This window comes from Lutra lutra, chromosome 13 (genome assembly GCF_902655055.1).
Source record: "Lutra lutra chromosome 13, mLutLut1.2, whole genome shotgun sequence".
In the NCBI taxonomy this organism is placed as follows: Eukaryota; Metazoa; Chordata; class Mammalia; order Carnivora; family Mustelidae; genus Lutra; species Lutra lutra.
The window spans coordinates 26,102,802-26,120,595 of NC_062290.1; the positions used below are offsets into that span (position 1 = coordinate 26,102,802).

The window sequence follows — 17,794 nt, forward strand, 5'->3', positions numbered from 1 at the left end:
CATTTCCTCATGTTCTGATTTAACACGAATGTACCAGGACTGACAGTTGCTGGGGTGGCAGGGATGAGATGAACTTTTCAGACTTTTAGTTTTTTTAAATTTGTGTGTGCTTATCAAACTCCTTCAGAAACACAAAGCAGCTTCCCCTTCTTGCTTGGATCCTCTGGCAACTCCAAGAACAAGAGCCTCCACTTTTGCAATGTCCCGAGGAGAAGGAGGGACTCTGTGTAAGGCTCAGGGAACACAGCCAGGTTGAAGGAAGGATGCTGTTCTCCCCATGGGCATGTGCTCTGTTGGAGTCAACCAACTTGAATTGGTTCAAGATATAATTACTAAGGTTTTAGGAAGATAGCCAGGAACCACTGACGGAGAGTTAAAGCCCCGTTAGAAGTCCCTAAGGAGAAATTGCCTCTAGGGCCCCATGTAGGATTTTTTGGTTTGGGTCTAATAACTTGGGATGGAAGAGGAGGTGGTGGTGAATCTTGGTACAAACAGTAAGGCTGTTCAAGAAAACCTGGATAAAAGGCATTTAAGACTTTGTCCCTAAAATCGCCTCCGTACACTTGTCATCCAATCTCTACAAGTCCCAGTACCTTTCTAATGATCCACTGCATCAGGCCAAGGTAGTAGAGCATGGACATCACGGTGCTGAAGAAAATCACGATTGGCAGGACCTGGGGAGCAAGGTGAAGGCATGAAAGCAATCATGGGTTGATGTTGGCCTCAGTTGGATCAGGAGGGTTCAGATCAGGTCACTTTTCTGCCTCCTTACCCCCACCGAAACATCCTCCAAATCTTCATCATCGATGTCATTTTGAACTAAATGACATTTTAATCAGCCAGCGCACCCCATCTGCCATTTTTTCTTTGAATTTCCTCTGGATACACTTGAGTATATTTCATAGGAAATGTGACACTTTTTATTTCTCTGCAATGATGAGCTTTTCTTATTGTAGTTTCTCAGGAAGTAATACAGTTTCAGGGGAATTTGTAATAACTAGATCAAGAAGCTGAAGGCCATAGGCAAATGTTCTTGACATTCTGAGGTTAAACAGCCTCCACTAATAAGCGGAGGATGCTGGTCAAAACAGTATGAGGAGCCTCTCAGATCCTTCCTTACAGAGGCTGCACAGATCAGATAGAGCACGGTAGGTGCTTCCATACACTGCATCATAAAGTAAGTGCCCATCTGTTTATTTTGTATTTTATTTTATTTTTAAGATTTTATTTATTTCACAGAGACAGAGACAGCGAGACAGGGAACACAAGTAGGGGGAGTGGGAGAGGGAGAAGCAGGCTTCCCGCTGAGCAGAGAGCCTATTGCGGGGCTTGATCCCAGGACCCTGGGATCATGACCTGAACTGAAGGCAGAGGCTTAACCCACTGAGCCACCCAGGCACCCCTCATTTATCTTTTAAGATAATTATTATTTTACTTATAGATTTTTTTTTTAATCACTAAAAAAAGTAAACTTGGGAGACTTAGTTTGCTTCTGTGATACCACAATTGTCTTTTTCTGGATCTTGTTTCCCTGATGCTATTTGGGTGCCTTTGATGCAGCGTGTGTTTCCACAGTGAACAGTTTCTACCCCGCAGAGAACACACGGAGCTGTGGGCTGGCTCCCTCCACACCCCTACCCGTCGGTACCCCTTTCCCTCTGTTCCCCAGTTAAATGACCAGGGACAAGCTGCCACCAGAGGCATGGAATGACCGAGGACAATTTGTACAGGATCTAATTTAGAAAAATCTATTAATAATATATATTAGAAGACATTTGTGCCATTATTCAGTGCTCACTCCCTTACGTGCTTTTATTGGCTTTAATGGGCAAGCAGAGCCTTCCTGAAAGCTTCAGGGAATTAAAGGGGTTTATCTCTTGAATGTTCTCACGGGGATTCTGCTTTGGCAGAAAGGATAGAGGCCACTGCTCTGGGGAAGAGGGAGGTGGGTGGGTAGGAAATGTCCAAAGACACTGGCACAATCTGGGCAGCAAGTTATACCTCCCTTGTGACTTTCTTTTTCCCAATTCTGGGCTCAGCAATTAAAAAAAAAAAAAAAAGATTCAGCATAAACGTTGACCCAACTGAAGCCTGGGTAGATTGGAGGTAAACTCAGAGTCCCTAAGTGAGAAAATAAGTTAGAAGCGTAGGAATAACAATACCACAAAAAAAGAATGCTAAAGGAAAAGCTGAATTCATCTTTCTGCCTCATCAACGAGTATTTGTAGGGTCTTCACAGGGGAAAGTGAGCTTCCTGGGGGTTGTGGGAGTGCACGGAGGCCAGCTTCCCTTTCCCCTGGAGCATAATGTGCCTCCTTGGGTTGGGAGAAGGCCCAGCCTCCAGGCCTGCTATGCTGAAGGAAAGACAGGAAGGGTTTAGCATGAAAATGGCTCTGGAAGAAGAGAGGTTAATGGGGTGAGCAGCTGTCTCCTTTTGGGAGATGGAGAAGATTCCTGAGCAGAGAGCTGTCACTGATCCCAGACCTGGAAGCCATCAGTGGCCATATGCCTCATCACTGCCAGCTACCGGATGTTTCTTCCCCAGATGCCTCAGATACTATTGTCCCATATGATTTTTCAGAAGTATCTCAGGCAAAGCCAGGAGCCCCCTCAAAAGTATTTGTATATGTCTGACTTATAGCTGTTTCCCTCCATGCTATGGTAACCAAGAAAAATGTTTGCTATCTACTGACTTCAGAAAAAATCTGATAAATGAGAAAAGGCATTGATGTGATATCCACCCAGGACATGCCTGGCAGGTGTATATCTGGTTTCTGGTCAGTTTCTATCAGAATATCTAATAGATAGTAGTATTAATATCAATTAGTATTAATATCTAATTAGTATTAATTAATTAGGTATTAGATATTAATATCTAGTAGATAGATATTCTAATCAGAATATCTGGGACAAAGAACCAGAAGGTACTGAAAAGGAAGTAACTACTTCAAAAAGGGATTTGGTTTTACCTTAAATGCAAAGAAGTGCTCTGCGTATGTCTCGCCGAAGACAAATTCAGCACCAGCGTTACTGTATTCCAAGAAGGTCTGAGTGAAAGAAAGGAAAAGCAGACGATCATTACAACCACAGAATTGTGTCTACAGGACCGCCCAGGCTCTGCAGATGGGGAGCCCAGCAAACTTGCTGGTTAGACATGGAAGGTAGATTTTTGTAATTTTCCTTGCTCCAATGGATGGCATGGAAGAATATTTTTGAACTATACCCACATACAGATTTCCTGTCATTTGTGACATTCAGTCTGACTCCAGGAGGCTCAAGAAGGAGCCAGGTGTGTCAGTTTGTTCCAGCAAACCATACATGGCACACAGATGGCACTAGTTAGCACTTGGTATGAAGAAAGCCTGTTTTTCTGTTTGTGGAACCATCTTAGAAGTATCACACCTCTGGGGCAGGGTGAAAGGGACATTTGGGATAGGGGAGTGGTGCAATGGATGATATGGGGGAGGGACAAATGTAATATTAATAAACTAGACAGATTAATGTATTCTACACAAACAGAAATGTGGGTCAACTCATGCAGATGAAGAAACCTATTTCTGACATGTCTTGAGGATTATAGCCAAATGTCAAAAGCACTTATAAGCAAGATGTTCATCTGAACCCAACTCACCTGAACTTGTTGGCCCAACCAATCAAAAGCCATAAATCCGGGGTCAGTCCTTAGGATTAAGAGCCCGAGAAGAAACTGTAACCCAATTCCCCAAAAGACAGGCCTCCAGTAAACCTAGGCAGAAAGATGGAGAGATAGATCTTACTAGAAAATGAATGCTAAGCTCAGTATACATGCCCAGAGGGTCACGATTTCCTTGGAAACTTCTCACGTGTGGCCAATGATCCACAGTTTGGGAGCCCAAAGCAGCTGAGAGCAGAGAATCTCTTGATAGAATCATGCCCCCAGGTCTCAGGGTTGCATTCCCCCTTTCAAACCCTGAGTTTGAAGGCTTTGGTCCCCGGAGAGTATGTACCTATTATATCATGATGAAATAACTTAGACATAAAGAACAGTCTTAGAGGCTCCTGGGTGGCTCAGTTGGTTAAGCAACTGCCTTCTGCTTGGGTCATGGTCCCAGAGTCCTGGGATCAAGTCCCACATTGGGCTCCCAGCTCCATGGGGAGTCTGCTTCTCCCTTTGACCTCCCTTCTCATGCTCTCTCTTGCTTTGTCTCTCTCTCTCTCTCTCTCAAAATAAATAAATAAAAATCTTAAAAAAAAAAAGAATAGTCTTAGAGGAGACTCCATTAAAGGAGGAGGGATTGGGTCCTCTTTGCCATGCTGTAATGTTAGAGACATATAATTACTTCCCCTGTCTGGAAAATGGAAAGGCAGAACATGGCTTCTCTCTGTGTGCCCAAGGTTTGTTAATCTGACAATTTGTAAGTGAATTAAGTGAAATTCCACCCTGCGAGGGCTCCCATTTCACTGTAAAAGGAACGAATTAACTTTAATGCAGAGCCAGGGAGTGCAGCAGGAATGGACAATCATCTGCTTTCATTTTTGGTGCTGAGATGAGTGGGCTGCAAAGAACTGTGGTATCAGAGGCATAGATAGCAGTGGAGATGCTGACCCGAGGTGGGCAGGCACTTTGGATCCTACTAGGTGACTTGTTTTTCTTGGGTCAACCTTTCAGAAAGCCAACAAAATCTTCTGGAGTTTGCCATTCTGAATTGTGAGTGAAAGCTTCGATATCTCTGAATTCTTGCCCATTTAATCGGTTACAGGCTGATAAAATGAGAATGAGAATTGAATTCAGTGGGAACAAAACTGGTTAAGAACAGATTTTTACAGGGGGCGCCTGGGTGGCTCAGTGGGTTAAGCCTTCGGCTAGGGTCATGATCTCGGGGTCCTGGGATTGAGTCCCGCATTGGGCTCTCTGCTCAGCAGGGAGCCTGCTTCCCTCTCTCTCTCTCTCTGCCTGCCTGCCTCTCTATCTACTTGTGATCTCTCTCTGTCAAAAAAAAAAAAAAAAAAAGAACAGATTTTTACAGTAAAATAATCTAACTAGCAAATAGAAATTTGATAAATGGCAGAATCCAGTGGTAGAATATTAGATTATTTACTGGCCTGGGGAAACCCGGATCAAAATAGATAAATTTTCTTTGTGTGTTTGATGGAGGGAGGTGGGGTACATGAGTAGAAATTGGACTTGGCAGGAGAGAACATCTCCCTGGTGGTGTAACTGGAAAATTACTGAGAATGAAAAATGAGAGAGTACTAGCGCCCAGAAAGCTTGGGAAGAAAGGCACTCTAGCCACGTAATGTAGCATAGCAAGGTAAGACAAACACTGAATAACAGTGAAATTCTCTCACACTCATTATTTTGAGCAATTTAGACATGAGGGGCGAAAAAAGAGGGAACAAGCTGAAAAAGATCGATTTCACACTTACTTTGGTTGGGTACTTGGAAAATAAAAATATCAGGATAATATACATTATGAGGCCACCAAAGGACACCAGCTGCTGTTGACCCAATTTGGCGGTGTCAAAGATCAGCCAGAAAATAACTCCCAGGATCAGTAAGGTCCAAATCACCCTAAGAGAATCAGAAAGGAGGCATTAACATCATTTGTTATGCTAACCTGAAAATCTGGAGCAAGCTTCAACTAACAAATAAAAAATGCATTAAGAGCAGCATACCCTGGCACCAGGAAGTTATGCTTCTAGATATTGTACAAACCCTCTTTTGTTGTGGCTATAAAGGCAGATAGCCAAACGATAAAAAAATAAAAAAAAATATTAAGCACCGTCGTAAGCACATTCTACAACTCTTGGGCTCTTCACTAGTTCAAGGACATACAAAGGGGTCAGAGATGAGAAAGGACGCTTTGAGAGGGAAGTATGGTGGTATCTTTGAGAGATCTGCTGTGAGTTCTCACTTTCATTTTGGGAGATGGGAGAGATTTTACCTTTCTTCCCTTTAGGGGAGAACTTGAGATGTGTTCTCTGGGGATGGGGGACTTCAATTGAACCTCAGAGAGCTAAGTTGGACTTCAGAATGTGTTCTGACTCCTTGGAGGATCCAGTGGGTATGACAAGTTTGACTTACAGCTTAGAGGGCAGAGCCAGAAAGCTTGTTGAGATTGCACAATCCTGTGTTATTAGGCCAAGGATTTGTGAACTTTCCTGGTACATCCCTTGTGAGCTACTCTGGGGAGAACCTGTCCTGTGTCCAATCCATTAGAGCCACCTGGAGGAAGAGGAGGTTCCACAGAAATAGGCGGAGGGAAAAGCCCCGAGTGCTCACTCATAGGATATAGGGTCCTATAGGAAAGAATCAGCTTTAATAATTCACAGGGTCTTCCTCTCAAAGAGGCCCCAAGCAGAAAGCTGCCTCCCTAAGACAGAACTGTCCCATTGCTTGCACAACATTTTATCATTTGGTGGCACTTGAAATTAAAGCATTTTGTAGGGACATTTGTATATCTTGAATGAGTCATTGCCCTGTTTAGACCTTGATTTCCTGTTTGTAAAATGAAGGCATTATAATTTGGTTATTTCTAGTTTCAATAGCCCATAAATGAGGGAGCAATTTCAGAATGCGTTTTTGTAACACTGTTGGAAAAGACTAACTTCCCTCTCAAATGCAACAAGAGGACTGGGTGCATTTACCACTTCATCCAGAACCACTGGTTTTTTAGGAGCCTTTTGCCAGGAGACAGGCACTCATCGATTCGATGCTCATATTTGGCCATAAAATAATCCCAGACCACAAAGAAGATGGCGGCCACGGTGATCACGAAAAGGGGAAGGGCTCTCTGAAAGTTCAGCGCACAAGCTGCAATCACCATCGCCAGGTAACCTGTTGAGAGAGTGAGTGCAGACAGGGTACATCACCCACACTAAGCTGCTGACCAGCCTGTAGCACTGACGCAGCTCAGCCAAGGGGAGGTTCAACCAAGAAGACACTGAATGCAGAGTTGTTTGGTCTTCGCTGCATGGCCTGAAAAGCCTAGAATACTAGGTGGTCCAGTATAGAGGAAGCTTTTAACCCTGCTGTTCCTCATTTCAGCTATCTGACCACCAACCAAGCTACTGACCTTGGAGGTGCAGTGATCTTAAATTAATGTCAATGGTCTTGGGTGCGTGGGTTCTCATTTTATAGAAAGGAGTGTTCTTCAAAATGGGCTGTGGAAACCTTTGCTTTGGAGGGAGTCAAAATAGGGGACCTGCTCATCTGCAAAGATAGGCACGAGGAACAGCCTACATGATCCTAGGCTCCTGCTTACATTGTATTTGCATGAAGTATGAATTTCACTTAGATTGCCCTCTGCAATTAGACTCCCACCTGGTGAGTATCACCATGTCTTCTAGTTACCTGGGTTTGCATTAACCAACCCTTAAATCTGTCACAACAACAAAGGCCGTAAGAGTAGGGGACCTGAATAATTAGCTGCTCCTGCATACACTGAAAAGGGAAACAATCTGCATAGGCAACCCCAGTTGAGACCCATCACTCAGGGCTTCTTGATTAACATTTCTGCTTCTCCGGATTCACTGAAGTCCAGGGGAACAAAAAGATTAGAAAGATTTATTTTCTTTCTACAGAAAACTAGTAATTGGGGAATTCTCATGAAAAGACACTGGCATCCATCTTCCTTTCATTACTTACCTAGTATTAAGATGCCCCAGATGATGTACCAAAGGGTAGTTTTGTGTTTCTTATAAAAATCACAAACTGTATCATATTTCCTTTCCAGATATCTGTAACAACACAAAAACAAAAAGGCAGGCAGAAGTAAATATCAAAAACATGAAATAAACCGACATACTGAGCTAGATGAGCCTTTGTAAATCAAGTGAGCAAATGAACAAATTGGTGAAGTGTATGTCCTGCAAAATAGAAATGGGATACTCATCTCATTTAAGACTATAATCAGCCATGGCGTGGATCAGCGTTTGCTGTGTGGGTGTGCCAAGCCCTGAGGGCTTACAGAAATGCAGAAAACATGCTTCTGGAAACAGAGCAGGGGAAACGGTAACTAACCAAAAGCCAAAAATAAATCATAAGATGAGAGTGTTTCTCACTGGACTATGAGGGCCTTTGATAGCTTTTAAGCCACGGTTATGAAATGTTCATTTTAGAAACTCTCACCCCTTCTGGTCTCATACAGTTTGAGTAAGTTGGTTGTTCCCCGTCCTTGCTTACCACATTTTTTAGTGGGAGACTACAGACTTCACTGGGTGCTTGAAATATAAAGAAGAATCTTGTGGATTTCAGAGCTACCAACTAGCAGGTTGTAAGATAGCTTTCCAGAAAGTTCTGGCATTGTTGGCATGACTTTGTTTCTGTCCAGAGCTTTGTTAGGGGGTGGTAGGTAGTGAGTGAGTCAATGTGCATTGACTACTTCTGCTGGGGAGGACAGTGTCCATCAGCCAGTGAGTTTGGAGGGGCCCCAGGACCATACACATGGTACTGTCCTCTACTTCTCCTGGGGTGCTCCTGGTTCCCTCCATTCCTGCCCTGAAATCAGGCTTCCCTGCACTTGTCTCTTTCCTCAGTGTGCCTTCTAATGGAGACCTCTTCTTTTCCTACTGGAGGAAGGAATTTATTCATACATTTAATCATTGTCACTTCTAGGGCCCTTCTAGTCCCTAGAGGAGATTCCTCATCTTTAGGATCTCAAAGGACTCAGGCCTGAGCTGGGACCTCCCCTCCACTTCTCCATCTTGCAGCAGCTATGCCTGTGTGTCCAAGTCTTGGCACCCCCTGCACTTTTCAGGGTACAGCCAAAGCCCCTCACTCATACAACACCTTCTTGCATCTCCTTGTACAGAGGCATCCTTCTGTGCTTTACTCCTACTGTCTTCTTTGATCATATTTCATGATAAAACTTTGACAAGCTAACTTCTTGGAGAATATACATGAGCCTAGTAGCATTAGGACCCTTGGGGATGAGGCTGCTTGATGGGCATTTGTTGAATTACTGGATAAATGAGATGTTAGTGTGTGTTGCTTATCTGAAACAGTATTCCATCAGTGTGGGTTGGGACCCATCCATGGATTAAGAAGAGCACAGTGCGGGACATCTATCTTTAATAAGAAAAAGTAGGATATATGAGAGCATATCAGACATAGTAATGATGAGTTTTATATCATGAGAACTTTGGTGTTATGTATATGAGTGAATTAGAAACACTGATCCAGAAGATATGGAGGAAATAAAAATTCAGTAAAGACCAAGTTTTCATGACTGAACTTGGGAAAGGCTGATGATCCATTGTCTTTGATTTCTGGTAGTGTTTCAAAGTGGCAGAGGTGGAAGGCAACATTGAATTGGGCGCATGCATGTACTTCAGGTTGGGTTCATCAGATTCTTTAATTGCATGGAGTGTGTGTGGTCCAAGACAGTAATCTTATACTGTATAAATTAAAGTAGCTCAAAATAGAGGCTTCAGCCATTTGGTAATCTTGACTAGATCATTTCTATCCTCCTGGAGATTACTTCTATCCCATTATCATTAGGGGAAAGCTGAGTATCTCTACCCACCCCAGACAGTTTCTCAGCCCCTGGGGGTCAGAGATCCATAGAGTAAAATGAAAGATGGCTCTAAGCTCAGGTTTCTGAGGTAGTAAATGTTGTGGATGGTGACAAGAGCTTTTAATCTTAATTCTCACCAACTCCAGAGAGACCTTCTGATGCATAAAAACAAAGTTCCTCAGAGACATAGAAATTTAAATAAAATTTAAATGGACATTCAGAAATTTGACAAATACAAATAAATTTGAAAGTTATGATGAACCAGACAATCTTGGACTAGGAATCAGAAGCTGAAATTGTTAAGTTAGCTTTGTTCGTCTCTAGTTGACTAACCTTGAGTAAGTCACTTCTCTGAGCTTCATTTTCCTGGTCCAAAAAATAAAGAAAATTATTTGCCTCTCTTACTTCATGGAGCAATAAGGACTTGGAATACCTTTAAGATACTACAGTGTAAGAGCAAGTTTGTGGGGACTTAATGTGGATCGGGTTTTGAGAAATCAATTGCTTATTGACTGACATTGAGAAGATGAATTAACTACTTTTGCATGGACCGGAGCAATTAGTTGGTAATTTATGGCTTTAATTAGAAGACTGTCCTGGATATTGGGTTCCCAGAGGACATCAGCAGTTTGAATTTACCGCAGTGATTATCATAGAGCGTTAATTTTTCTGAAAATGCTGTTGGGTGGGTGGTAGTGGTGGTAATAGATAATGAATAATAATAAATGATTGAAATTAGATGAGGATAAAACAAAGTGACAAAACCAATAGGAGGTCAGTAAGGTTACTCCTCTAATTTAAACCTGTACCCTTTTTGATGTGTCTCTGGGTCATCCGCCTCATCTTCTTTGTTTCTTAAAGAATCCTGCTCAATGGTGACTTGCTCTTCGTCCTGGAAATCAAACATTGCAGCAGAGATGGAATAGTGAGAAGCCGGGGCATAATAGACCCTCATCTCTTTTGCTCAGCATTTCGGCAAAGGACTGACAAAAGCTCTTTTAAAATTATTATGCAAGAAAATAGCTCCTATTATCTTCTTGTGCAGACATTTCCCCCTTTATCACAAAAAATCCAGGATCACACTTCTCTCTCCTTTTTCTTCCAAAGGAGCTGTTGATATTTCCTTCTTTTCTTTAAGGGATAGGTTCATAGCTCTACTTTTTGTTCCTCTCTCTACTGCAGTCATTCAACCCCTGCTCTGTTTTCAGGCAGGAGTTAAATGAACTCAATTTCAGAGGCTGCATAAATCTCCTTTTATACTCTGCCAATCCTGGTTTCCAAAGGACGAAGACCAAGGCTAGTTTATTTTTCCTGGCAGTCCAATGCTTGGTCTGCAGATGGGAACACAAGCCCAGGATCTTCAAGAGCTGATAAACTTTCTCTTGGGAACTAGGGTCCTTCTATCAGTGGGCTAAAGTTTGGAAGTATTTCCCTTTCTCATCAAACCCTTGCTCTGATTAATGGAGTGAAGTATATACCTGGGCTACATTTCTATGTACCATTCAAACTTTTTAAATATCCATGACCTATTCTGTTCTCAGCATAGCATAGAGGATTTTCTGCCTCCCTTCATTTTGCAATAATGTCTCAAAAAGTTCCATCTATTGTAAGCATGGCAAGGGAAGGTGGCAAGGAAGTATGCAGACATGGAAGAGTTTTGAACATACTCTAGGAGGGATAATGTCAAATCTCAGCTTTTACTTTCTGTCATATCCCAGGTAGCCGTTGATTCTCTGGACTGTGTGAGAACTTAGAAATAAGTTGTAAGTGGGGCACCTGGGTAGCTCAGTCAGTTAAGTGTCTGTCTCTTGATTTTGGCTCAGGTCATGATCTCAGGGTCGTGAAACTGAGCCCTGCATCAGGCTCTGCACTGGGCATGGAGCCTGTATAAGAGTCTTTCCCTTTAGCCACACCCCTCTCAAAATAAAATAAAATAAAATAAAATAAAAATATAAAATGAAGTCATAAGCATGTCTCTGAGCTGAAAGGATTCTCAAAGATCATATAGTTATTTGATGCCAAACTCCATTATACACTTCATTTAGACTACCTTCATTTTCTGGGCTGGACCCCAGGAATTAGGAAGGTGAAGGATAATAGAAAGAGACCACTGGAGTCCAAGCTGCAGCTGCTGAGGACAGGGGTAGACAGGACCCTTATTCATTTCATTCCCATCCAATGCCTAGCTTAGCCAATAGTTAAAGTTTAACAAATATTTGATTTAAATAATCATGATTATTATTTTCTTACAGTGAAATTTCAAGTTACCTATTCTCTATAGAATGTCTGACATTAACTGTTCTATTTTTTCCCCAAACATTTCCCATTTTATTTGTTTGTTTATTTTTACTTATCAGATTGGTATAGACATTTTTCTTTTAAAAAAATTTTAATTTAGGGGCACCTGGGTGGCTCAGTGGGTTAAAGCCTCTGCCTTCAGCCCAGGTTATGGTCCCAGGGTCCTGGGATTGAGCCCCCGTTGGGCTCTCTGCTCAGCAGGGATCCTGCTTCCCCCTCTCTCTCTCTGCCTGCCTCTCTGCCTACTTGTGATCTCTGTCAAATAAACAAATAAATAAGAATTTTAATTTTAATATAATTAACATACATTTTTATTTTAATTTCATGTGTACAATATAGTCTTCAACAATTCTCTACATATTACATCTACTCATTTACATCATGATGAGTATATTCTTAATCCCCTTCCCCTATTTCACCCATTCCCCCACATGCTGCCCCTCTGGTAGCCATCTCTTTATAGCTAAGTCTGTTTTTTGGTATATCTCTTTTCTTCTTTGTTCATTTGTTTTGTTTCTTAAATTCCACATATGAGTGAGATCATATGGTATTTGTCTTTCTTCAACTGATTTATTTCAGTTGGCATTATACTCTCTAGATCCATCCATGTTGTTGCAAATGGCAGCATTCCACTCTTTTTTTATAGCCCAATAATAGTGCTATATATTACATATATATAGGATATATATATCACCTCTTCTTTATCCATTCATCTATCGATGGACACTAGGGCTGCTTCCATAGTCTGGCTATTGTAAATAATGCTGCAATAAACATAAGGGTGCATGTATCTCTTTGTATTCTTTGGATAAATACCCAGGAGTGCAATTACTGGATCCCAGCGTAGTTCTCTTTTTAAAGTTTTGAGGAACCTCTATACTCTTTTCTGCAGTGGCTGCACCAGTTTGCATTCATACTGACAGTGCTTGAAGGTTCCTTTTTCTCCTCATCTTTCTTTTTTAAAATTTTATTATTTATTTATTTGTTTGTTTATTTCAGTTAGCCAGCATATAGTATATCATTAGGTTTTGATGTAGTGTTCAATGATTCATTATTTCTCCCCGTCCTTGCCAACACTTGTCGTTCCTTGTGTTTTTGATTTTAGCCATTCTGACAGGTGTGCAGTAATATTTCATTGTGGTATTGACTTGGATTTCCCTGATGATGAGTGATGTTGAGCACCTTTTCATGGTTCTGTTGGCCATCTGGATGTCTTCTTTGAAGAAAGGTCTATTCATATCTTCTGCCCATTTTTTAATCAGCTTATAGTTTTTTGGTATTAAAAATATGGAATGCTTCACAAATGGGCATGTCATCCTTGTGCAGGGGCTATGTTAATCTTTCTGTCTTTCCAATTTTAGTATATGTGCTGCCATAGTAAGAACCTGTCTCCATCTTTAAAACCACGGATTGCATGGAGCACTGGGTGTTATATGCACACAATGAATCATGGAACACTACATCAAAAACTAATGATGTACCGTGTGGTGACTAACATTTCATAAAAAGAAAAAGAAGTATGGAGATTGAGCTAAACTTATGAATTCTGGGAAACAATTGCACCCTGAGTTTATACTGAAATGGCTTTATATAATTTGATGTTCTTATTTTTTATCTGCTATAAAATGAGCCAAAGAATATCATCTCCTAACAAGCTAGTGCAAAAATTAAATAAAATGTTAAAAACAGGGGCGCCTGGGTGGCTCAGTGGATTAAAACCTCTCCCTTCAGCTCTGGTCATGATCCTGGGGTCCTGGGATGGAGCCCTGCATTGGGCTTTCTGCTCAGCAGGGAGCCTGCTTCCCTTCCTCTCTCCCTCTGTCTGCCTCTCTGCCTACTTGTGATCTGTGTCTGTCAAATAAATAAAATCTTAAAAAAATGTTAAATATAGCACTTGAAAAAAATTATTTATAAACTTTAAAGTGAAATAAAGAGTTAGCATTAAAAATTAAAAAAAAAAAACTAACAACAACCAAAAATGATAATAACAACAAAAGGGGTCAACATCTACCTTTCCTCCTTTCCTTCACAGACAAACCACCTGAAAGAATTTTATTTTTAGTGATCCTTTATTTATTTTTTATTTTTAGTGATCCTTTATTTTTAGTGATCCTCACACCCTACTCACTCAGACTTCTACTGAGATGGCTGCTGCCAGGATCACCTAAGGACCAGTGTTGCAAATCCAGTGGCCACTTCTTGCTCTTTATATTCTTGTCCATAAAAATAAAAAAAAAAATCTATTTTTTTTTGTTTTTGATTGTTTTGTGAAACAATTTAGAAAGAGACTTCATTTTTTAAAATTTCTTTTCAGCATAACAGAATTCATTGTTTTTGCACCACACCCAGTGCTCCATGCAATATGCGCCCTCCTTAGTACCCACCATCTGGCTCCCCCAACCACCCACCCCCTGCCCCTTCAAAACCCTTTATTCAGAGTCCACGAGACTTCATTTTTTAAAGAGCAGTTTCAGTTCTCAGCAAAATTGAGGAGAAAGTAGAAATTTCCCTGATCCCACTCATGCATAGCTTCTCCCATTAGCACGTTTCCTACCGGAGTGGTAAATTTGTTGCAATTGATGAAATTACATGGACATATTAGCCCCCAAATTCTATAGTTTACATTAGGGTTCCCTCTTGGTGTTATACATTTTGTGGGTCTGGATAAATGCATAAGGACATGTATCCACCATAACAGTATCCCACAGAGTAGTTTCACTGCCTCCAAATCCTCTGTGCTCTGCCCACATGTCCCTCCCCACCTCTTGGTAACCTCTGGTCTTTTTACTGTCTTCACTGTTTTTGCCTTTTCCTTTGTCATATACTTGGAATCATAAAGTATGTAACCATTTCAGACTGCTTCTTTTAATTAGCAATACACATATAATATTCCCCCATGTCTTGTCTTTTTAAAAAATTAACATATAATGTATTACTTGCTTCAGGGATACAGGTCTGTGAATCATCAGTCTTACAACAATTCACAGACCTGTACCCTCACTTACCATAGCATATACCCTCTCCAATGTCCATAACCCAGTCACCTTATCTCTCCCCCCCCACCCCCTAGCAACCCTCAGTTTGTTTCGTGAGTCTCTTATGGTTTGTCTCCCTCCCTGGTCCCATCTTGTTTCATTTTTTCTCCTCCCTTCCCCCCAAGACCCCCTGCCCTGTCTCCCAAATTCCTCATATCAGAATGATCATATGATAATTGTCTTTCTCTGACTGACTTATTTCGTTTAGCATAATACCCTCTAGTTCCATCCACATTATTGCAAGTGACAAGATTTCATTTTTTGATGGCTGCATAGTATTCTATTGTATATATATATACCACATCTTCTTTATCCATTCATCTGTTGATAGATGTCTAGGTTCTTTCCATGGTTTGGCTATTGTGGCCAATGCTGCTGTAAACATTGGGGTGCACATGCCCTTCAGATCACTACATTTGTATCTTTAGTGTAAATATGCAGTAGTGCGATTGCTGGGTCATAGGGTAGCTCTATGACTTTTTGAGGAACCTCCATACTGTTTTCCAGAGTGGCTGCACAAGCTTGCATTCCCACCAACAGTGTAGGAGGGTTTCTCTTTCTCCACATCCTTGCCAATATCTGTCATTTCCTGACTTGTTAATTTTAGCCATTCTGACTGGTGTGAGGTGGTATCTCACCATGGTTTTGATTTGTATATCCCTGATGCCGAGTGATGTTGAGCACTTTTTCATGTATCTGTTGGCCATTTGGATGTCTTCTTTGCAGAAATGTTCTGTTCATGACTTTTGCCCACTTCTTGATTGGATTATTTGTTCTTTGGGTGTTGAATTGGATAAGTTCTTTATAGATTTTGGATACTAGCCCTTTATCTGATATATCGTTTGCAAACATCTTCTCCCATTCTGTCAGTTGTCTTTTGGTTTTGTTAACTGTTTCCTTTGCTGTGCAAAAGCTTTTGATCTTGATAAAGTCCCAATAGTTCATTTTTGCCCTTGGTTTCCTTGCCTTTGATGATATTTCTAGAAAAAAGTTGCTGCGGCTGAGGTCAAGCCTGTGTTCTCCTCAAGGATTTTGATGGATTCCTTTCTCACATTGAGGTCTTTTCATTTTGAGTCTACTTTTGTGTGTGCTGTAAGGAAATGGTCCAGTTTCATTCTTCTGCATGTGGCTGTCCAATTTTCCCAACACGATTTGTGGAAGAGACTGTCTTTTTTCCATTGGACATTCTTTCCCACTTTGTCAAAGATCAATTGACCATAGAGCTGAGGGTCCATTTCTGGGCTCTCTATTCTGTTCCACTGATCTATGTGTCTGTTTTTGTGCCAGTACCATACTGTCTTGATGATGACAGCTTTGTAAGCCTGGAATTCAATGCCAGCTTGAAGCCTGGAATTGTGATGCCACCAACTTTGGTTTTCTTTTTCAACATTCCTCTGGCTATTTGGGGTCTGTTTCTGGTTCCATATAAATCTTAGGATTATTTGTTCCATTTCTTTGAAAAAATTGATGGTATTTTGATAGGGCTTGCATCAAATGTGTAGATTGCTTTAGGTAGCATAGACATTTTCACAATATTTGTTCTTCCAATCCATGAGCATGGAACATTTTTCCATTTCTTTGTGTCTTCCTCAATTTCTTTCATGAGGACTGTATAGTTTTTGGAGTACAGATTCTTTGCCTCTTTGGTAGGTTTATTCCTAGGTATCTTATGGTTTTGGGTGCAATTGTAAATGGGATCAACTCCTTAATTTCTCTTTCTTTTGTCTTGTTGTTGGTGCATAGAAATGCAACTGATTTCTATGGATTGATTTTGTTTCCTGACACTTTACTGAATTCCTGTATGAGTTCTAGCAGTTTTGGAGTGGAGTCTTTTGGGTTTTCCACATAAAGTGTTATATCATCTGCAAAGAGTGAGAGTTTGACTTCTTCTTTGCTGATTTGGATGCCTTTTATTTCTTTTTGTTATCTGATTGACAAGGCTAGGACTTCTAGTACTATGTTGAATAGCAGTGGTGAGAGTGGACATCCCTGCCATGTTCTTGACCTTAGGGGAAAAGCTATCAGTTTTTCCCCATCGGGAATCATATTTGCTGTGGGTTTTCATAGATGGCTTTGGTGATATTGAGGTATGTACCCTCTATCCCTATACAGTAAAGAGTTTTGATCAAGAGAGGATGCTGTACTTTGTCAAATGCTTTTTCAGCATCTATTGAGAGTGTCATATGGTTCTTGTTCTTTCTATTATTAATTATTGTATCACATTGATTGATTTGCAGATGTTGAACTAGCCTTGCAGCCCAGGAATAAATCCCACTTGGTTGTGGTGAATAATCATTTTAATATACTGTTGGATCCTATTGGCTACTATTTTGGTGAGGATTTTACATCCATTTTCATCAGCGATATTGGTCTGTAATTCTCCTTTTTGATGGGGTCTTTGTCTGGTTTGGGGATCAAGGTGATTCTGGCCTCATAAAGCGAGTTTGGAAGTTTTCCTTCCATTACTATTTTTTTGCAACAGTTTCAGGAGAATAGGTATTAATTCTTTCAATGTTTGTTGGAAGCCATCTGGCCCTGGGCTCTTGTTTTTTGGGAAATTTTTGATGACTGCTTCAATCTCCCTACTGTGGAGTTAGGGTCTGTTCAGGTTTTCTATTTCTTTCTGGTTCAGTTTTGGTAGTTTATACGTCTCTAGGAATGCATCCATTTCCTCCAGATTGTCAAATTTGCTGGTGTATGGCTGCTCATAATATGTTCTTATAATTGTTTTGATTTCTTCGGTGTTGGTTGTGATCTCTCCTCTTTCATTCATGATTTTATTAATTTGGGTCCTTTCTCTTTTCTTTTTGATAAGTCAGGCCAGAGGTTTATCAATTTTATTAATTCTTTCAAAGAACCAGCTCCTAGTTTTGTTGATTTGCTCTGCTATTCTTTTGGTTTCTATTTCATTGATTTCTGCTCTGATCCCCATGATTTCTCTTCTCCTGCTGGGTTTAGGCTTTG

General features: G+C 40.9%; 1 protein-coding gene and 1 non-coding gene across 5 annotated transcripts in view; both read right to left on the reverse strand.

Annotated features, from left to right (window-relative positions):
* The window catches only part of SLC28A3 (solute carrier family 28 member 3), a 70,272-nt gene that overhangs the window by 27,470 nt on the left and 25,008 nt on the right, over positions 1-17,794 (reverse strand). For 3 of the 4 annotated variants that reach the window (XR_007122371.1, XM_047700697.1, XM_047700698.1), the window contains exons 3-9: positions 10,307-10,389; positions 7,628-7,719; positions 6,628-6,817; positions 5,407-5,551; positions 3,632-3,745; positions 2,970-3,047; positions 594-674 (exon numbers count right to left, since the gene is read on the reverse strand). Coding sequence is in view for 3 of the 4 variants with exons in the window: in XM_047700697.1 (XP_047556653.1) it covers positions 594-674; positions 2,970-3,047; positions 3,632-3,745; positions 5,407-5,551; positions 6,628-6,817; positions 7,628-7,719; positions 10,307-10,389 (783 nt within the window). In the remaining variant the exon portion in view is untranslated. Of the gene's footprint in view, positions 1-593; positions 675-2,969; positions 3,048-3,631; positions 3,746-5,406; positions 5,552-6,627; positions 6,818-7,627; positions 7,720-10,306; positions 10,390-12,489; positions 12,537-17,794 lie in introns of those variants that run through there. The other variant, XM_047700699.1, reaches the window with a different exon arrangement.
* On the reverse strand, positions 13,077-13,180 carry LOC125084141 (U6 spliceosomal RNA). The gene has a single exon (XR_007122500.1). It is a non-coding gene; the product is annotated as a U6 spliceosomal RNA (small nuclear RNA).